The 23,120-nt window shown below is 38.1% G+C and overlaps 1 protein-coding gene across 42 annotated transcripts in view; it reads right to left on the reverse strand.

Moving 5' to 3' along the window:
• Positions 1-23,120, reverse strand: part of RIMS1 (regulating synaptic membrane exocytosis 1) — a 423,063-nt gene that overhangs the window by 126,358 nt on the left and 273,585 nt on the right. For 14 of the 42 annotated variants that reach the window (XM_074991019.1, XM_074991025.1, XM_074991017.1 and 11 more), the window contains 5 exons: positions 21,944-22,027; positions 12,888-12,965; positions 8,022-8,093; positions 1,846-2,028; positions 483-595 (listed from right to left, as the gene is read on the reverse strand). In XM_074991019.1, coding sequence (XP_074847120.1) covers positions 483-595; positions 1,846-2,028; positions 8,022-8,093; positions 12,888-12,965; positions 21,944-22,027 — 530 coding nt within the window. The remainder of the gene's footprint in view (positions 1-482; positions 596-1,845; positions 2,029-8,021; positions 8,094-12,887; positions 12,966-21,943; positions 22,028-23,120) is intronic. The other 28 variants (XM_074991037.1, XM_074991042.1, XM_074991036.1 and 25 more) reach the window with 6 other exon arrangements.

Raw genomic sequence — 23,120 nt, forward strand, 5'->3', positions numbered from 1 at the left:
TACTGCTAGATGTTTTCACCCTGTGCAGCAGAACTTTATCTGACTATCAGAACAAAGAAGAGATTGATATTGTCTGACTTTCATTCATTTCTAGCAGCAAAGAACAACACTTAATCTTATCCAACATATCTGAGTTAACAGAACATGAGCAAAGTGGTGTTAGAAGTACCATCACTGAGCTCTATGGCCAGAACTCGAACTAAACCTGGGTCATGAATAGGTATGTGCTAAGATAATGGAACGTTTGCAAGAGAAATTTTAAAGTATACAGCAAAAGCCAAATCAAAACAAATCAGAAGACTATAGAATAATCAACTAATCAAATTCTACAATACTTTCTAATCTATTTTTTTCTTTCAAGTATATTGCTTTGTGGTTTCAAATAAATAAAGCACTGAACATTTTGTTATCAAAGACAAAGCAAAGTAAGGTAAGGAAGGAAACCCAAGATTCTGAACTATGATAAACTCATTATATGATACCTTGCTCTATACTGCTGCTTCTTACTGGAACTTGTGGAAGTTGTCTTCCCCTACGACTGCTGAACGATGTGTCTGCAGGAGGCGACTGAGATGGACTTCCTTGTTGGTGTATTCTGCAGATGGAATGAAGATGAAATAAAATAGTCCAAATAAAATCTGGATCAATACATTCTGAGTGATAAGATTATTAAAATGCATGTATGAAAGATGCAGAAATTTTATGTATGCCATATTGTCCTATTTGTATCTTCCTCAGTGCCTGGCGAGCTAACTGAATTTAACTCAGGAAATACTTCCAACCTCAAAATTTTAAAATTTTTCTAGAGGAAACATTAGACAGGAATTACAAACTTCAGACAGGAGTCTAAGGGCTTTGTTAACCATTATTTCTCACCTTGTACAGTCATTTCCACCAATGCAAGGAGTGTAAAATATTACTATTTTAATTTTGCAAAATTTTATACACAGTTTGAATTAATGCAGGCCCCCAGAGAATTTAGTTATAAGAATCTAATACAGTACTATAGAGGTAAAGTAGCTTGTCTGAACATTTATTTTGAAGAAATATGGCTGTTCTTTATTGGCATTGCTGTTGTTAATATTTATAGTGTGTATTTTTGCTAATTCTTAAACCAGTTTCACAGAAATCCTAAATTCTTTCACTTTGATTGTGTGAATAAATGAACTGTTTCTAGCATAATTTCTAAATAGTTTGACTTCATGTGGACACACTGATCTTAACATACCAGACACCTGTGAGAAAAAAGTAACATCACATATAAAAATCCTAAGGCCATTCTGGGTAACCTGGAATACTACTGCTAAAATACATAGATGAGAACAGATAGATTACTGACATATACAATATTATATTTTCTAAACATGTTTCGTTTTTCTAATATATTAAAGTTACACATATCTAATTTCTCATAGTTTGCTATTATTTGCAAAATATTAATACAAGTTAAACAAATTACAGATGGTGACCTTTGGCATTGCAGAGGCGAAATGACATTTCCCTAACATTCTGCTGTAAAACAAGAGTTAATTGTGTGCTATTTATAGCACATTATTAAAACAAAATATTTTGCAGGTTTCTGTATGTATACATAAACAAAACAATGGAAGGACAAAACACAGTCAAATCTTAACTCTCATGATCCCCAATTGTGTCATTTCAACAGTCAAAAATATCATCTGGACAGTGAAATAGATGGTGCAGAGGATATGGGAGAAGTGTAAGTACCATGGAAAAAGGATTATAGTACTGTGCCAGAAGGAGTGATATATTCAGGGAGGTACAACACCACACTGACATCTGGAAGGTAGGACATGAATGCTGTGCTGTACATTTAATAGGAACCTTGTCAGAAGTGGAGAAGGTGGCGCCGACCCTCCTGGAACTAGATGATGTATAGAGCATAAAGGTCTGATACTAGAATGCTCACTCGACCTTGAGCGAGTGTGATGCTTTCCCCTAATGACTGGCTGCTCAGTTGTTCTTGGGGTTGGAAGTCCCCTTCTAGAAAGACATGGTGGCAGAACCCTAAAACATTAGGGCCAAAAAGAAGTTGTTCAGTCATTAGCTCCACATACGTTTCCCCATGCCTCCCTCCACCAGCGAAATCAACAGAAGCCTGCTTAATAAGACATACATTCACATTTTCAGACTCTGAAAAAAATTATTTATTCAACCTATAACTTTGTTTTCAAAAGCTAAACTAAAACTTTCATGGTAGATAAATATTCCATGTAACCCTGTAGTTCATAAACTGCGTTGATTAACAGTTTTTTGGCCAAAAATATTTGCTTCATCGTCAGTAGCTTTAACTGTAGAAAATGAAAGTGGATGCAGATCTGGAAAAATCGCTGATGAAATGCTATCATGAGAAAGAAAAATATCGAAGCCTACTTTTAACCACAAAACATAAGTTTTCAAAATGCACATTCTTACCGTTGTTAAAATTCTACCTGAATTCCCACTAAGGCCCCAGTTCAGTAAGGTACTTAAGTACATATACAATCCCACTATTCTCTTGGGGACAACTCACGTGCTTAAAATAAGACATGCTTAAGTATTACTGAACTGGGGCTTAAATTAGAAATATGGTTCTTCAGGAATAACAACAAAAACTGTATTTCGTAAATGGCCTCAGTATAATAATGTAAAGTTAAATATAATCACCTGAACTTGTCTTTTAAATTTTTACCTGCTTTTCACAAACGTGTGACATTCCCTAAAATGCATTGTTGTTTAGTACTTTTGAACTTAACCATCTCTCTGCTTCCATTTACAGTATTTTATTTATGATTTTTTTCAGATTTCTACACTACAGTAACAGGCATCCACTCATGTATTAAAAATCCCACCATAAACAAAGGACTAACCATATATCCACCCACTCACAATGCGCACCCGCCTGTTTCCCTTTTATTCCTTGTGTAATACTCCATATTAATAAGCTTTTTTGAATTAGTGTTTTTGGGGTTTTTTTTTTTTTGCTAGTATTTACATAGTTCTAAAGCGGACTATGACACTACTTCTAGTTTGGCTTTGGGGACACCTCTAGAGAAACAACGAATTTCATGGAGGGACTTAAAGCAGGGATTCAGCTTCTTATTGGTCTATTGTAGGACCAATACAATATACCAGCCCAAAATTACAGCACTTGCTCATGAATATAGAATGAATTTTCTGAGATTTTATGAGGCAAACTTAATTAAAAATCTGTCCTTTAAGTAATTCAGACCCCATTAGAAATATGGCCACTGCTTCCATTCACTTACTCCTCCAAACCTCCATAAATCATAGAGGGCACCTCTTTCCTTAGGGCATCTTCACTTTATTTCCACTGGTGGGCAACGGTACAATGGGGAGTGGGGGCAATGGCCATTTTGTTATCAGAAGGTAGTCAATGGCTGCAGTCCCATTATGTAAAATAGAATCTGGCAGCCATCTTTAATTATGTCTTGTAGTGTCACCTTGAGGGACGCAAATCGCTAATGTGATAAAAATTAATTCTATCTAATAAAGGGCCATACATCCTAAAATGCTTTAGTCATAATCAAAGAGACAAAGTGGGTAAGATGGTATCTATCTATGTTTAACCCATTTGTTCCACTATGTAGTTATCCAGGACAGCCTGAGTACCTTTCCCAGACCCGAAAATGAGCTCTGTATAAGTTTGAAGCCTGTCTCTCTCACCCACAGAGGTTGGTCTGATAAAATACAATACCTCACCTACTTTGTCTCTCTAATACCTTGGGATCAAGACAGCTATGACAACACATTAGTCAGAATCAGAGGCTTACTGCATAATGGAACAAGAGGTGAGGCCTAAGATTATTTGGGTGACTGAGTTGTGCATTTCTAGACACAGACTCCTCTTGGCAGAAGCAACTAAAGGCAGAGGCTACTGCACTGGAGGGCAGGGAGTAAAATGACGACCAGCTAGGGCCACCACCCGTCATCCTCCAGGACCCCAAACTGCACTGGAGAGACCCTCTCACCGTGGGCAGTACTAGGATCTAGGCACTACTTCTCCCTCCTTCCCTCCCTCCGTCCCAGTGAGGAACCAGAAGAAAGAATATAAGAACACCTATACTAGGTCAGACCAATGATCCATTTTAACCCAGTGTTTCTCAACCAGGGTATGTGTACCTTGGGGGTATACCGAAGTCTCCCAGGAGGTACGTCAACTCATCTAGATATCTGCCTAGTTTTACAACAGGCTACAAGAAAATATTAGTAAAGTTAGTGCATTATAAAAGCTCATTCAGACAATGACTTGCTTCAGCTGCTTCTCATATGCCTTGTTCTGAAATAGGAGTACAATAATACTATTCAAATTCATTTATTTGACAATAAAATGGCAGAAAGTCAGCAAGCGTTCCCTAGTAATCTTCTGCGATACTTTTTCATGTTATTGTAAGTAAATAGTTTTTAAGTGAGGTGTAACCTGCTGATATGCAAAACAAATCTGACTCCTGGAAAGAGCACAGTAATCTGGGAAAGTTGAATGGCACTTGTTCAAGACTTCAGAATACCTTAGGACCATGTTTCTCAACTACTGCTATGCTTACCCATAGGGGTACAAAAGAGAAGTCTGGGGGTACTTTGCAAAAAAAAAAAAAAATTTAGAAACACTGATCTAGCCCAGCAGTGAGTCCTCCGATAGTGGCCAATGCCAGATGCTCCAGAGAAAACAAACAGAACAGGTAATCTTTGTGTGATCCATCTGCATGTCCATTATCAGCTTCTGGCAAACAGAGGCTAGTGACATTTGAGAACATAGTTTTACATATTTGCCCATTCTGGCTAATAGTCACTGATGGAATTACCTCCCATGAACTTATCTTGCTCCTGTTATAGACTTAGACTTCAGAACATGGACGTTGGTTTCAATGATGATGGCAATTAGGTGACTGCACTGATGCTGCATGCCTGAACTGTAGTGAAGGCAGGCAGGCAGAACTAATCTGAGGATAATCCTCTAGAAGTCCCCAGTCTGGTTCTCTTGTGGTGGTGAGATGAAGAGGAGAAGTCCCCAGTCTGGTTCTCTTGGGGTGGAGAGAAGAGGAGGAGGAGGACTGTTCCAGTGTAGTATTTTCTCTGAACGAGCTGCGAATTATCTATGCTTTTATCTGTTTGGTCAAGAACTCCTCCTAAATGGTAAGAGCTAGGACCACCAAATTCAGTAACTTAAAGCGACGTAAGTGTTAGGTTGTGTCAGGAAAATGGGATGTGCCTGGAATAGGACCGTTTATCAGAAAACCAAACAGAAAAGAGACAGAATCATCAAATTAAGTCCAGTCCTCAAAACTGAGAGAACTGAATGAATGTTGAAAGAGCCTAACCCAGATGAGGTAGAAAAATAAGATAAACCTAAAATAGGATTGCCTCTTCATAAACCTTACAGAAAAGAGAAAAATGGAAAAATGTGGAGTAGTGCTCTGTTTTGGCACCACTAAATATTTGCATATTGTTTGAAAACTAGCAGTAAATGACATTGGAAACCAAATTGATGCTGTTCTTTTTTATTTTACAACATAGTGACTGACAAGGGTTTATAGAAATGAAGAAAATATACTTGATTATCCATTTTAAAAATTACTAAAAAAAATTAAAGAAATCCAAAATAAAAATTAACTTCAGAAAAACTATTTTGGAAAAATACAATCATTTAAATAAAGCATGCACATTTTCCTGTTATTTAAAAAAACTTAATTGAGATAAGGACCTAAGCAACACTGGGTAAATTGGCATATTAACTAAACTGCCTAACTGTATTGTTGTCATATTACACAAATAATGAAATAATAAACGATACTGTTCTGTCCGGTGTAGATATCCCTCATTATTAGATGTCAGGTGACACATTCACTCTAAAGACATGATGTGCCATTAAGTAACAAAAGAAAAAAGCAGAATTCACCATTCCCTGGCCTGTTCCTGTAGTCTGAATTCCCTCTCCTGTGGTTACTATCAAAAAGACAAATTATTTATATCAACCAGGAAGTCACTTGACTTAGGGACATGGATGCTTTTCAAAAAATAAAGAAATAATTTCAAGATGTCCAGATTAATTTTATAATCTTCCAGACAACAAATATCACATTTCTAAAAAATGGAACTCAGACACGTTCATGATTGTTGTCATAATATAAGACTGGCTCCTGCATAACTGTATGGGATCTTAACACAATTGAAGCCATGACACTACAGTGCCAAGCTACAAATACATTAAATCTTGCACATATAAATTAGTGCAAAGATATTGTATATGTCTCAGATGTATCCAGTCTCAAATCTGCTCACAGAAAGATAAAAGAAGGCTAACCAAAATGTAAACATTTTATATTTCTTGTCTTTTGTGCCAGTGCTATCAAAACTGAAGTGTTCAGTAAAGCTTCAATCTCAGATGTAGATTATTTGTTATCAGGAGACAACTAACTTCTTGTAGGCATAGAATACAGTATATCTTAATGTAATATAACTGTATGTGTAGTTATTCTTGGAACACAAAAAGCAGAGAAACATTGGCTCATGTAGGTATAGTTATCTTCCTTATACTTCTTTCTGTGCATATCTTTTACAAAGAGGCAGAAAAGAGCTGAGACTGAAATGTCAGTTGTTTCCCACTTTCCACAGTCAGCTCTTCAGCTGATTATATAACATGCACTTGTTGGTCATATAAAGAATCCCAAGTAATCAAAAATCAAGACTCAGACCCCTGACCCCAAAGATTCAACTTCTTTAAAACTCATGAGATGTTTTAAAGTAAGTTGTGCAGGGAGGAGGTTGTCCAATATTCTGCTTTAGAAGGAAGCAGCCCACACTGTCTGCACGCAATCATTTCAGGTTCAAAATTATCCTTAAATACATGCACCAAATGGCCAGATCAGAGGAGGTCTTTATTTGCTCTGTCCTATTTCCTCTGGTGCTACCAAAAGTCATTCTGTACCCACTCCCTTCCCTCAGCAACACCTTGCCTCCCTTTACTCCCCTTATATCTCCCTGCTTGCTCCCTCAGATTCTCTTTCTCCACATGGCTCTTACAGTAATTTGCTCGCTTTGCATGTTTTCCTTCCCTTTTCCCTGATCTCCTTCCTCTCATATTCTCCCCCTGGCACCCTTTATTTCCCCTTACTCCCTAAGTTTCCAGAATTTCACCCACACTGTTTTTCCTCCCAGTTTCCTGTCCAGTTTCTTACACGCCATACACCATAGGGGATGGCTTTAGCTCCCCTGAGAACCATGGGAAATGAGGGCCACCTCTACTGATTTCTGTGCTCACTCTCTGCCGGAAGGTTTTTTAAATAGATATATTAATGATACATAATTGCAAATTGTAGTATTTTTCCACATTAAGTTATTTCTATTTACAAGGTGAAATGGATACCTTAGAAAATAAAGGATGTACATCACATCACACATTGATATCTGAATACACCTGTTCTTTAATTTTTGCAACTTCAGTTGTGCAACTTCTGTCATATCAGGATAATCTGTTTTGCAATTATTTATTTTTAGCTCCACATTTGGTACATAGATTTGTCTCATTGTCAAAATTATTTTTAAAATATAAGAAACCAGGCAGCTATGTCAGTGGTGAAGTACAACAAAAGCAATTTTTTTTCACTGCTTCAATGTATTATACAAGTTGATCCAAATCCTGATTCCAGAGATACAGTGCCAAAACTTCCCGGTCTTAATGGATACAGGATTTGAATAATTAAATTTATGCAAAAGTAACTTTTGATCATGACCTATGCAGATTTATTTATTGGTTTATTCATAAATGAAGAAATCCAGACAACTTTTATACTATGACATAACACATATGAGGCTAACATGCCAGGCAAGGAAAATCTTGTAACATACCTGTGAACTCATTAATAATTTACACTAAGGCAGCATGAATCTGTTTGGAAATTTTAATAATTTAGTGTTTTACAGAGACATTTGAAGTAGCTGCCAGTATTAGAGTTAGCATGACAAAGACAGAAGGTTTCTGCATATTGTAATATCAGTCCTACCTTTCAGTTTCAGATGCGGGGTCTTTCCTAGTCTGTTTTTGGCTGTTATATTTTTCCACTTTTCTGGACTGCCTGTGAAATGAGATGTCAAAAAAATGAAAAAAGAAGTAAAATACAGGAAATGTGAAGAATAAAGTTTTAATTATGTATTATAATGATAATGAAGGAAGTGGCTGATAAATGGAAAAGTGATATCTTTATGAATGAGTTTTTTAATTAGTAGTTTAAATCACAGATCCTTTTCTATTATTGCATTAATTCAGGCAAGGTGATGCAAAGGCACTGGGGCCTGAAACAGCAGGACTTCACTCCATGCTAGGGAAGAGAACGATCATTATTTAAGACTCTGGGGGTATGTAGCTAGTTGCACTACTTTTTAACAAGACTACCACTCATGGGATTAAACATGATCCCCTCCCACCGACCTCCCTAGACAAGATAAAAAGTGCTGCAAGAAACAGCAGTTGAAGAAGGGACTGGGGAGAAACAGAACACTGAAATGTGAATGTGAAAAATGTTTTTAAATCACATTTCCTAGTAACAAAGAAAACTAAATGTTGTAATAAAATCAAGTATAAATAACACTGGACATTAGTAAATATTGTATTACTTTACTGGGCCCAACTGCTAAACAATATGCACATTACATAGTAATTCAATAATACGCTATTTCCATCAAATATTACCTGGTTTGTATCAGAGTTTATGTTTTGAAGGTTTTTTAAAAAATGTCATTGGCTCATGTAGATATAGTTATCTTCCTTATACTTCTTTCTGTGCGTATCTTTTACAAAGAGGCAGAAAAGAGCTGAGACTGAAATTTCAGTTGTTTCCCACTTTCCACAGTCAGCTCTTCAGCTGATCATATAACATGCACTTGTTGGTCATATAAAGACTTTTCTATTTTAATCTAGATGACTGCTAGATCAGCTATTCCTTAAGCAGGAAAGTATGTTGGATTTTCAACACCCTTGCTGTGGTCATCATATTTTTCACCTTTTAGGGCTAGGAAGGGGTTTTCCTATCACTGCTAGATTGGCCTGAGTGGTTGTGGGTGGGGAGGGGCTTGCCTTCCCCTCAGAAGCTCAGGGAGATCGTAGATAATGTAGATTGTAAGGCCCTCATGTTGTCACCATCTGACAAGTGTTGAGTGCTGGTACTTGATCAATAGGGAGATCCTTCTAAACCAGACTTAGTATTAGTGGCGAATGTCCCTTAAAAAGATGAGGAAGGAGGCTGGGTCTCCTATAGTCTGGTAAAGGGAGAGGATTTCCTCTGTACTCTCTTCCTTCATATGAGAAGAGCACTACGGTGTGCCAACAGCAGTATAATCAGAAGGTTAAAGGCTGGTGGGGTTGGATACTGGTAGACTTTCACTGGACACACTTTGGCAGGATAGCTTCCCAGATGTGCTACTGCAGTATCATTAAATCATATTCTCAGTGTTTTATCTTTCTTCCTCTGAGTTCCAGGTCAGTGGCATCAACTCTTCAACACACTACAGGTTGAACCTCTCTCATACGGCACCTTCAGGACCCGACCAGTGCTGGATGAGAGAATTTGCCAGATGATGGGAGGTCAATATTGTTTAGCACACTACCAACATTGCCACTGCTTACTGGGCTCTTAGAAGAAAGACACTTAGTCTCAAGACAATAAAGAGAGTGTCTGGGAAAACTGGCTCTATTACAGAATGAGGACAGAAACATCCACTGTCTCTCTCTCTCTCTCAACGGAAAGTGTCCATCAACGTTCCCTTAAATACACATAGATTGGTCTTGATGGCAATTACTACAAAGCAATTTGTAGTGAATGGAGGATAAGGCTCCCAGATCTGATCAACAGGGCCACAACTTCAAGCACTGTCTATCTAGTCATTTTTGTTAGTAGAAGCCCTGCTAGCCTGAGTCTTTTGAGCCAGGCTGCACAGCTTGCTCCCAAATGCTGTGTAGATATGCCCTGAGAGGTAACCAGTGAAGACTGGCTTTCATATGCAGTCAAAGAGGAGAGAGGGATTATTTTCTCGTTGCTGAACAAAGAAGGTTGAGAAACCACAAATGCTATATTAACCAGGAAACAAGGCTGGAAAAGATGCAAAGGCTGCGGTTACACTACAGTGCTCTGGCAACAAAAGTCAATGTTGGAAGAGATTTCCTGATAAAACTTCTGTCAACTGAGTGTGGCCACACACAAAAGCCAATCAGAAGAGCATTCAGCTCTGTCGACAGAGCACCTGGATTGCCCAGCTGCTCCCTCGATAAAACAGGCACCCGGGAGCACAGCAGACAGGGCTGCCCTTTTTTCTGGATGGCCTGTCTGTAGAGAGAGGGCCCCTCAGAGTGTCTACATAGCTTTTTTGTCAACAGAATCTGTTGACAGCAGCATTATACCTCATGGCTGTGAGGCAGAATGCTGCCGGCAAAGGTGCTGAGTTTTGTCAACAAACTGTCAACAAAACACATTTTGCATGTGGATGTTTCACCAGTTTTGTTGGCAATACTGGGATTTTGTTGGCAAAACTTGCTAGTGTAGCCGAGGCCACATGGAATTGATGTTGATATAACAATTTCTTGCACTAGGCAGGTAAAACGCAGAAATAAAAATCAGATATAAGAGCCATTTCAAGATTTATATTTTAGATCTTGGTGAAAATGAACAGACTCAGAATCTGAAATGAAAATTGTGTATACAGACAATAGAGCAAATTATAGCTAAAATAATTCATCTCAGATGAATTTAATATTCTCCTCAAACTATTGCAGTGTTTGATAAGGATTAAACCATGATATATTATGTTTCTCCACTCAGAACAGAACAGGGTAAGAAATCTTAAAATAATTTTATATGAATGAAAGTCCTGTTAGAAGTGACTGACGGAATGGGGATTTTTTTTAAACCAAAATACTCACAAAATTAGCTAATTAAAATTTGTAATCCTGCCCTCCAAACGTCTGTTGCATTTATTTTCATTTCATAATTATATTTCCTCCCTTTTGTGGCCAGATTTCAGGGACATAAATCATGAAATTTATGTAAAAAATAAAGCTTCTTTATTGATGTTGCAGCTGTCTTTGAAGGCTTGAATCCAGGAATGCACATAAGCATGCACTCATCTTTAAGTATCTCAGTAGCCCATTGAGTTTAATGGGGATACTCATGTGCTAGATTTTCTCAGCCCCGAAGACCTGTGTGGCAGAGTAGACCACCTTCCCCTTATCCCCAACTGGCCACGCTCAGACTGGCTATGTCTACCCTCCACGGCTACGTCTACACTAGCCAAAACCTTCGAAATGGCCATGCAAATGGCCATTTCAAAGTTTACTAATGAAGCACTGAAATACATATTCAGCGCCTCATTAGCATGCGGGCGGCTGCGGCACTTCGAAATCGACGTGGCTTGCCGCCGCGTGGCTCATCCAGACGGGGCTCCTTTTTTAAAGGACCCCACCTACTTCGAAGTCCCCTTATTCCCATCTGCTCATCGGAATAAGGGGACTTCGAAGTAGGTGGGGTCCTTTTGAAAAGGAGCCCCGTCTGGATGAGCTGCACGGCAGCAAGCCACGTCAATTTCGAAGTGCCGCGGCTGCCCACGTGCTAATGAGGCGCTGAATATGTATTTCAGCGCTTCATTAGTAAACTTTGAAATGACCATGTTTTTGGCTAGTGTAGACACAGCCCATGTCTCTTTTGAAATAGGAATGCAAATGATGGAAATTGAAAATGCAAAGAAAGCACTGATTTACAAATCGCACACTTAATTTGCATAATCTCATCCAATTGCTCTTTTGGAAGAGGTTTTTTTTTTGTAGAAAAAAAGCAGTGTAGATGGGGTTCATTTGAAAAAAAATCCTTCTTCAAAAGAACCGTGTAAACCTAATTTTTTTTCAGTAATAAGCGTTCTTTCAAAAAGGGGCTTTTTTGGAATGAACTCTGTCTACACTGCTTTTTTTCTTTTCAAAAAAATCTTTTCTGAAAAAGCAACTGGACAAGACTATGCAAAAGCAGCGGAAGATTTGTAAATCAGTGCTTCATTTGCATTTTTGATTTCCCTCATTTGCATTCCTCTTTTGAAAGAGGAATGTAGTGTAGACATAGCCATTGTGACTATTGGTGCAGTAGGGGCATGCAGTGGGTGGCAGGGAAAAGTGGCTACTTGCCTGAGTCTCGTCACTGCAAACAAGTGGGATGAAAAGGGCTGGGAATAGGAAAAGCCCTGGTTCCAGCTGTTTATGTGCGGGGCACCCAAGGACAAATAAGCTGCTCCATGAACAGGAGCAAGGAAGGGGAAAACTATGACTGAGTCACAATAAATTCTCTGGTTGGCTCCTGAGAGAGCACACCTTTTGAGTCACAATTCCCTTCCTCCTACTTTGGATGGTGGTGATGGCTGCCGCCTTATTCCAAGTGCAAATTATAATGCCTCTCTCCATCTCCATGCAGGCTCAACTGCTTGGACCAGTTCATGTGGCAAATAAGTGGGAACTGGGCATACAACCCATGCTTCAACGCCCGTACTCAATGTCCAGACAGTGCACACAGACTGTATGGTGGGCACTTACTTTGTGTTCAAATTTAGCCACTTAGGGTACGCTATATGAAGAGTCTCAGACGGTTAGTGAACTGGGTCTTACCCACAAAAGCTCATTACCTCATACATTTGGTAATCTTTAAGGAAGACTATTTGTTTTCTACATAAAGAGGTTAAATGTGAAAAAAGCGAACAACAGTAATGTATATTTAGCTATACAGAGAATGAGAAAGTAAAACATTTATAATAGTACATGTTGTCAGGGAAGGAAGTTGTTCACTGTTCATAAATTAGAATCAATAACTCATCTATTTGGAACTAATATTTGATAAGGATACCTCTGTGTTGCTCCAGGTTTAGCACTTAGGTGGTTTATACTGTCCTGTTTTGGAATGCAAGACTCTGGCGTCCTTGTTCTTCACAAATTTTGGAAACATGGAAGTGAATTGGACAGAATGGACAGAAACAGAGAGATGGTCACATGCAGTGAAGATGGAGACGTGCAGTCAAGATGCATAAATCGTCAGCATTCAGGTACTAAGTACTAGCCAAACTGTTTTTCTGGTGTATCCTTTATTCATATGTTTGAAAGGGATATTTTAAAAATCTGTGGCTCCATGTAAGTACTAACGTAAAACATCAGTGACTGAAAAGTGTGAAACACACTCAACTACAACACTGTCGCTTATCAATTCCATCATTCTTACTGAGACTAAAATCACAAATTCATCAATTAGAATAATACATAAATACTTATTCAATCCATATAAAAATCAAATAGTATTTGAAAAGTAATACTTTGGTATTAAGTACTGACAAGTTATCCTGATAAAATCAGAAGAGTCTATTTGCATTTAAGGAAACTTTCCTAAATATGTATAATCACATTAGCCGTCATTTTGCTGCTATGAAGAATAACCACTCAATAATCACATGAAGGTAGCAAACTGAACCAGCAAATGTATTTTTAAAATTATTTTTTCTACTGATGGTCAAAACATGTCATTTGTAATTTCCATGTTATGCTTAAAAAATTTTAACATCTTTAGCACCTATCCAGAACTCACAGATTGACTTAAATGTAACAGGACTGACAATTTTCTTAAGCTGTCTTTGTACAGAAGAAAACTTTCTGCCAGGTTTGATGTGTAGGTCTAGTTTTTTCTCCACATACCAAACTCAGATTTTTGTGTTCTCTCTCTCTCTCTTTCTATCTCTCTCTATATATATCTACTAACGCTTATAGTATAACCTCAGCTTTTCAACTATAATGTTGAGATAAGATTATGTTCTTCAGCCTCTGAATGGGATTGTCAAACTAACTAATTATGTGTTTATTAGTACTTGTGATGACAGAATGAAAAGAGCAAGGTTCGCTGTTAGGCCATATGTCCACTTTTAAAGGACACAATCAATTTTAATAGTTTAAAATATTTATTTTTTATTGTTCATTATTTGCAGTTCCCTTTAAGAAACTGGAGATAGAAGTCCCTATTCAGTTTGGAACTGAGTCAACAGAACACCCACCATATGTATCTGGGGCAAGGTGGATTATGATGGACATTTAACCATGTTCAATGCTTGTTACTGCTGTAGCCCATCTCTGCACCATGGATGACTTGCATGTTTGTTTTTTTTTTATTTCTTACCTTATGTAATTTGGCTATTAATTGGTTGTAAACATTTGCTCAGTAAAACTTGTTAATATCCTTTGAGTTTGCTTATGCTAGTAGCCTCACTGATTACCTTGTGTGAATTTAACACGGTATCAGCAGATGTATGAAGGGGTTAGCTGACTGTTAGCACTGATTTGAGGTAGGGCGTGGCCTGGTAATTCTCCTCAGATGTGGTGGTCTGCCTCTTTCTGTGGCTGCCAGCCACTCTCTCCCCTTACAGGGTAGTCCATAAACAAAAATCAAGGGGAATAAATGCAAATTGACAATTTTAGTAAAAGAGAAAGAGGGAAGTGACCACCTTAGACTGTATTAGAATCAGGTCTTCTCTTCTGTCTCTTCTGTCAGAAAGACTTTCTGGCAGTTAAGTTCCTGCCTTCCCCAGCCCTGCCCTGAGAAGCTGAGGGCTGAAGGTCTATTTTTCCCTGATTTGCGCACCTCAGAGCAGTTCTGCTTCCCTTTTAACTTTCCTGCAGCCTGGGCATGTCTTGTACATGTGAGGGGATGGATCCAGCTGAGCTCAGAGGAGCTCCGTAACCCCTTATAGTCTAGTATAGGATTTCAAAAATACTGGCTTACTAAATCTACCCTGCATACAAAGTGCCATCATATAAAGTGGATTGTGGACTTCTATCTAGAAGAAACTGTGATCAAACATAAGAGACCTCTTGCAAAGAAATCTTATGGAGTGACAAATTTCTGAAGAAAGTTACATTTTTGCTATTTGAGCTAACAATACCACAAAATCGCAGAAAGGGACATGCTTGGAATGACTATATGTATTGATTCTGTTTAGAGCAAAATGAGAACTCTACCTAAATATGCTGAATTATATTGACTTCAACTGGGCTACTTCCATGAACAAAGCAGGGAACATAAATCTTTGTTTTGAGAAATGGGTGCTGTATTTTAAAAAGATCTTTCATTAGCAGTAACAGATACTAAAAACCAACCATACAACAAACAGAGAACAAAACCTTGCATATCCATCCAAATAAGGCCTTCTCTAGAAAAATCTATTTTATTTATCGGGGAATGGTGCCTTATTATATCTGGGACAAACGGATTACCAAATACTTCTTTAAGATAACATATGGTTAAAAACAGAGGGAACCCTTGTGCCAAATTGTTGACAATTTTTAATTTACCTGACAATACACCTGGCTGTATGGTGGATTCTTTTTCCTCCTAAATTTAGCTTCCCTGTAATAGCATTTCCAGTAGGCTGGGCCTGTCTAAGAGACTTTGATGGTATGGATGAAATGCCTGTCATTTACTGTTTGTCAAGAGTACAAAGCAATTCATGCTCACCTAAGTCCTCTGGTCAATACCAAACTAGGGGAGTGATCACAACATATTGCATGTTCTCTTGACTGCCCTTGCTATTCCTGTAAAATTTCCTTCCCTAGGCAGAAGGACTTGGAAGCTAGAGAAGTCTGTATAGTAACTGGATGTCATCCCTTAAAATTCACTCCATCCTCAGTTTGCATAGCAAGGTGACTGAAGGAAGTTAGGATGGTCAAGATCTCTCACATTCAATGTAAAATTATGAGCTAAGTGCTTGGAAGAGAGGGCCCCACAACAAAAACAACAGTAAATCCCAGAAATACAATCTGGACACTAGCATACTGAAGATGTCTTGTTTTTCCCCACCCTTTTCAACAACTTTATGCTAAATCAGATAGTGTGGTGACTGGTAGCACAGCCAGGATTGCCCCATATTCTATATACACATACTGAACATATATACTGTGTTTGACCCCTTAATTCTTGCCTAGATGAAGATAAGCTTCCACCTCTTCTCTTCCTGCCTTACAAGATGTGTATGATTTCACAAAGACCACATCCCAAGCTAGAAAATGAAGGCCCCTATTGGTTCAGTAGATCTTAACCGAATGTTTCCATACATGGATGTTAGTTTCAAAGTAAGAGATTTTTTAAAATAAGTTTTTTTACTTTTCACTTTTTTTATGTCTTAATCCTGGGGAAAATCTTATCTGTATGTAAGTAGTTTTCTTTGCTCATGTCTTGCTGATGAAACTTACAACTTACAACAAATACAGGTATAGTTAACATGTTGGTCCCAGAATATTACAGAACAAGGTGGATGGGTCACAGGGAGCTTTTCTTCAGCCCAGACCCAACGAAGAACTCTGTATGACTGAAAAGTTTGTTCCTTTAACTAACAGAAATTGGTCCTATAGAAGTTATTACCTCACCCACCTTGTTTCTACATTCCTTATCATATCTTTGAAAGCATTTTAGCACATTTATATAGATGTAACTAATTCCAAATCAGTAGTTGGGGGGCCCATTCTACTACACAGGCAGGTTTTTCAAATCCTCTGTGTCCCAAATCTGAGATCATCTTCAAGTGCATCTCAGTGTCAGGTTAAAGTATAACCTATATGAGGAAAAATATCATTATCTTCCTTCTATTTGTTTTTAAAGAAACTTTCAAAGGTTATTTTAAAAATGGGTTACTTGCCTTTATTGCTTTTTTTCTTTATAATTTACAATGAAGCGTGAAAACTGTTTTTTGTATTTTTACCTTAAATATATCAAGAATATCAAAGTTTGATTTTCCTTGGTTTTGCTGAAAGACCTCTGTAAGGTCTGAAGGAAGCTTTTTAACTGAAAGGGAAAAGAATGTTGAATTTTAACAAAGGCTTTTTTTATCCAAAATGTTAGTTAATTAAATTAAATATGTAGTGGTAACAAAAGCCACAATCTGAATAAAAGTCTCTTCTTTTGTAAACTGCTTAACTTTCACTCTCTTGGATCCTCTCAGCACTCATAATATCATCATTTCCTTACGTTAACTATAATCAAAACATCTTGAGGTCTAGATAGGACATGAATTTCTAATGTAAAAACAGGGGAAAATCATGTCTCTAAATATACTATGAAGTAATATTTTTCAGCTATGACATTTCAATCATCTGCAGGGCAACAAAAATCTTTTTGAACTGCTTGCCAAAATCTCAGCCAAAATCTTTTACCCTAAATGATTATAAAAAATGCAATGTTGTTAATATCAGACTAAAATTACAAAAAAAAAAAAGAAAACAAATTATACTTGTAAGTTATATATTTCAAAATCATTTATATGGAAATAGTTCTTACTCTTCTAGCCCTGTGTACCTCTTGAACACAGAATGAAAATTAGCATGATAATTCTGGAAGGTATAAAAATTGAGGCAGACATGATAGCTGTAAATTCAGTTTCTTTGTGAAACCAGATTTAAACTCAGATATGAAAAGCTAGTCAAGTAACCCACTGCATCACTTAGAACCATCCCCCAAACCATTAGTTGTTATTTTGACAAGCCTTCACCAAAGCACGTAAAAAGGTGGGGGGGGGCAGTACTGAATTTTTCTATCAAATATACAGAACTGCTTGTGAAATGGATTTTAAGGGCAATGATTAGTAAGAAATGTAAGAGAATTCTAAATTTGTAAATGTAATTTGGCTTTGTTTTTTTCTTTTGCATTATACACTGAGGCCATTTCTACACAGGCCACTTTCTTTGAAAGTGGCATGGTAATGCATGGCCCGGAATATGCTCATGAGGCACGGATGCAAATGAAGACTACAGGGATGCCGAAACAGTGTGCCCATTATTTTGGAAAAATATTTTGAGATAACAAGCACATTTCAAAGAACAGAATAGCTATTTTGGGATAATGAGGTGTCCCAATATTGCTCTGCTACGTGGACATTGCCTGGATCAACTACATAAGCAGAGAATCACCATACTCATGCCCACTCTTTTCATCAAAACTCTACTGCTTAGTGTGCAGGGGCATAAGGTGTATTTAAAAATCAAATAATTTTATGCATGGATCTGAAAATGTGTCTCAGTTCCAAGAAACTAGTCAAATACCACCTCAGTTCATCTGCCCTTAATGACTCATTAAGCGCATTTATTCCAAATAAGGGAAAGAAACCACTTTAAAATATTAGGGCAAAATTCAGAGGTGATGAATGTGTAAATTGGACTCCTTCACATCTACTTCTTGGCTATCCATACTCTACTGATGCGTAAAGTAGACTGCCTTGGTGCAACTTATATCTGTCATGGAGACAGAAAAAAATGTAATAAAGCAGCATTTGACTAGTAAAAAGGGTAATGCATTAATGCATACCTTTTTCTGCCCCTCATTGAGGAAATCACATCAGCTGGACTTATAAACAAAAAAAAAATGAAAATGTTTCTTCTTACTGTTTCTCTTGTCTATAGAAAGACACTTATCAATCAGAATGACACTACATTTGTATGATTTAAAATCTTTTACCATAATAGTATTCCTCTTCTGCAGACTCTAATGTGCAATGCTTATTGAAACAAAAATAGGAAAACAAATGACGGGAGTATACTCTGTGATCACAATCTTGAAGTCCTCAGGCAAAAGTCCCAGTGAAACCAAAAAATAAAAATGCCTAACTAAGGATTACCATGTTAGGATGAATTGCTGGTTCCACTGAAGTCAGGGGCAAAAGTACCACTGACATTCATATGCTGTGTCTACACGTGCACGCTACTTCGAAGTAGCGGCACTAACTTCGAAATAGCGCCCGTCGCGGCTACACGCGTCGGGCGCTATTTCGAAGTTAACTTCGACATTAGGCGGTGAGACGTCGAAGTCACTAACTTCATGAGGGGATCAGAATAGCGCCCTACTTCGACGTTCAACGTCGAAGTAGGGACCGTGTAGACGATCCGCGTCCCGCAACGTCGAAATTTCCGGGTCATCAGCTGGGGGGTTGAGAGATGCTCTCTCTCCAGCCCCTGTGGGGCTCTATGGTCACCGTGGGCAGCAGCCCTTAGCCCAAGGCTTCTGGCTGCTGCTGCGGCAGCTGGGGATCCATGCTGCAGGCACAGGGTCTGCAACCAGTTGTCGGCTCTGTGTATCTTGTGATGTTTAGTGCAACTGTGTCTGGGAGGGGCCCTTTAAGGGAGCGGCTTGCTGTTGAGTCAGCCCTGTGACCCTGTCTGCAGCTGTGCCTGGCACCCTTATTTCGATGTGTGCTACTTTGGCATGTAGACGTTCCCTCGCAGTGCCTATTTCGATGTGGTGCCGCGCAACGTCGAAGTTGAACATCAACTTTGCCAGCCCTGGAGGACGTGTAGACGTTATTCATCGAAATAAGCTATTTCGATGTTGGCTTCACGTGTAGACGTAGCCATAGAGTCAGGATTTCAGCCATGGGCCCTACAACATTATGGGCCTGATCCACCAAAGTCAATGATGAAGTGAGTCTGTGCTCAAGAAAGCTCAAGCTCAAAACTTTTCTCTTAGTCTATAAGGTGCCACAGGACCCTTCGTTGCTGTTACAAAGACAATGAGAGACTTTTCATGACTTCAAAGGTTATAGTAGCAGGAGAAAAGAGTTTCTTTAAAATGTGCACGGGTTAGAAAGTATAAACTTTTGTAACCTTTATGTTGAAATGCCCTCAATTAATATTAAGTTGTTAACCATACACTGAAATAAACCCAAGTTAGTTTTCAGGCTAGTTAGAGAAAATTGTGATTTAAGAAAATTTGTTCAATAGAGGACTACCGGGCAACACTTGCAATAATACAGTCAGATGTCACTCAAAGGAAAAAAATTACTCAAGCAAAAAGGCTGCAATTACTATTTAAAAAATACTACAACTGTACATATGTTCAAAGATGGAAGAGTATATATTTAAATGGATAATCAGCCCACTGAACACTGTGAGGTACAGCCTTATAATCATGAAACCTAGCAGGTCATTATCCTTCCCTTGCAATGTACCAAGGCTACTCGTTCATCAGTCTATTAAGATATTAATTAACATTAAATTATTCCTTGCCATAATTCTATTTCCATCATTTTCTTGTTGGCTCTTTATCTTACAGATTATTTAAATTCACATCTGCCTGAATAGTCTTCCCATGCTATTAATAGTAGTAGCATTATTGTACAACATTCGGGATTCTAAAAAAAATTAGAAACTTTTCTTAAACCATTTCTAACCAAAACTCTATGGCATGGGTGTCCAACCTTTTGGCTTGCCTGGGTCGCATTGAGTGAAGAAGAATTGTCTTGGGCCGCATATAAAATATATAATATAGTTAATGTATATAAATCACATAATAATGTTAAAAGTTTACAATCTTGTGGGGCCGCATTACTAGCTGTCCAGGACTGCATGCGGCCCGCGGGTTGGACACGCCTGCTCTATGGCAACATAAGCCTGGATCATGTCCTTGCTAAATTCAAATTTCTTGTCTTACTTTCTCCAATTTATCTCCAATTTTCTCACACTAGCAATTCCAATCTCCCATACGCCTGTGCACATAGACTAACTTGGACTCCAAATCTAACTTCTTCTTAATTCTTAACCTAAACCATTAAATAGGTTACAAAAATATGGACTGTGTGTACTTATTCTACTACCTTTGCTGATAATGTCCTTTCAGAATTATCAAAACAGAAACACCGAGATCACCCTAGGCCCAGTACTATGGCCAATTAAATGTTCAGGTATGCAGTGACTGCAAGATGGAGCCAGTTTAGGTGGGAAAAAAACAAAAAATACCCCAACTGCTTAACAACTTTCACTTGATGCTGCTAATGTCTCCACTAAAGTTGGTGGCGATACTTCTTAGGCAAGGCAAAACAGGCTATGACATAAATGTAGATGTTCTTAGACAGAATAAATGACAACATAGAAGATTATTATTATTACATATACAGTAAGGCACCCCAACTGATTTCGATGAGAAAACTAGAGCAAGAAAGCAAAAGAAAGGAAGGTGCTTACATCTGGCAAATCAGCATATAAATCAGACCCAAAGCACTGGCATTATTGATCAAAACCTACCTTGTAGGAAAAACCTATCCTCTGAAGATAATCTTACTATATGCAAGAATTTAATAATACAGGTTGAACCTGTCTAGTCCAGTGCCTTTGGGACCTGACTGGTCCTGAACAGGAGAATTTACCAGACCATGGGAGGTCAATACTGTAACAACGTTACCAACACTGTTTACTGGGATCTCTGAAGACATTTGGGAGTAAATCAGAGCTCAACACCAGCACAGAACACTGCAAGCCAGGACTAGTGGCTGTAAACAACCTTTATAGGACTACAGGAAACTTAGCCATACCCATGAGAAGTGGTTGTCCAGCTAACTAAAATCATACTGGATCATAGATATTGCCAGACAAGAAAGTGCTGGACTAGAAAAGTTCAACTTGTGGTCCCAATTATTAAATATACCAGTTAATATATACCACAGGGTCTCTCCCTCTCTGCATATACTTTTTATGAGAAATATTTTGGAGAAAAAGCGGTTAGTGAGATTAAAAAATAAAACGTGTTCCTTGTCAGATATTAATATAGTATAAAGCACCACAGGAAAAACAAAATCTAAATCAACAGAAATAGGGGGAAAAAAGAATGAAGAGTCCACTAATATGGATGCTTCTGTAACAGATTAGACATTTTGTTTTCATGAAATTATGCTTTGGAATGTTCACACAATCAGAAGACTTGACTAAGCACACATTTTTAGGTGTTTTAAAATAATTCAACAAAATGCAGAGATGAACTTTGAGCTGACACTTTACTTTGGGCTCTTCATAGTTAAAGTTTACTAAACTTCATTTATAACCTTTGTTACACTTCTCTCAAACTGCAAGATGCAGTAAGCCACTTTTCATTGAGGAGGAGTTGGCTAGTACCTGTCATCCTCCGGAGATGCATGCCGGATATGAATCCTGGGACTAGTAGGTCGTCTCCTCTCTAGGGAGGGGGACCATCTACCCCTGTTTGCCCAGTCAATAAAACAGGAAAAAATATTTAGTAAGTAATAAAATTAAAATAGATATGGGAACTGAGACTGGAAAACTACCCCAAAAAGTAATTAAATTTATTATTTTAATATAATAATTCTTGTTTCTAATATTTTTTACAAATTGCACACACTATTCTTATGGCTGTTTCTGACTGAATGTTTTCTATATTGTAGTACACTGTGCAAACATGAATAATTTAGAATGATTTAAATAATTTTCATGGTATATACAGAATTTCAAACATCCTCAAATGCTACAACATTTAAAAACCCATGATTTGTTACCTGTTATTTTTGCTTTAATTTTTCCCAGGATGTTTTTTCAATTAATTCTTTGCATTCAACAATTTTTTTTGCAGTAAAAATCTGTGGTTTTAACTGTCAAAGAGACCATTAAAGCAAATGGATTAAGGCATCATTTTAAACTGCTAAGTGCTGAATGTGGTGTATAAAGAGATTTGTTTTCCTTGAGCTCATCCTGTGTTACCATCTACTCTATTCAGGGGTCCTATTCAATCTGCAGTGGACGGGGTCTGTGAGTCCAAATTTTCTTTGGTGCTGCTGTGACAAAGCTCTGAAAGGCTATGTCTACGCTAGCCAAAAACTTCGAAATGGCCATGCAAATGGCCATTTCGAAGTTTACTAATGAAGCGCTGAAATACATATTCAGTGCTTCATTAGCATGCAGGCGGACGTGGCACTTCGAAATCGACGTGGCTCGCCGCCACGCGGCTCATCCCGACAGGGCTCCTTTTCGAAAGGACCCCGCCTACTTTGAAGTCCCCTTATTCCCATAGAATAAGGGACCCCCCATAGAATAAGGGGACTTCGAAGTAGGTGGGCTCCTTTCGAAAAGGAGCCCCGTCGGGATGAGCCACGCGGCGGTGAGCTGTGCCAATTTTGAAGGGCTGCGGCTGCCCGCATGCTAATGAAATGCTGAATATGTATTTCAGCGCTTCATTAGTAAACTTCAAAATGGCCATTTGCATGGCCATTTTGAAGTTTTTGGCTAGTGTAGACACGGCCAAAGTGTTTTGGGTTGTGCTACAATGGAGGGTATTGCA

This window comes from Carettochelys insculpta, chromosome 3, assembly GCF_033958435.1.
Source record: "Carettochelys insculpta isolate YL-2023 chromosome 3, ASM3395843v1, whole genome shotgun sequence".
Lineage (NCBI taxonomy): Eukaryota > Metazoa > Chordata > Testudines > Carettochelyidae > Carettochelys > Carettochelys insculpta.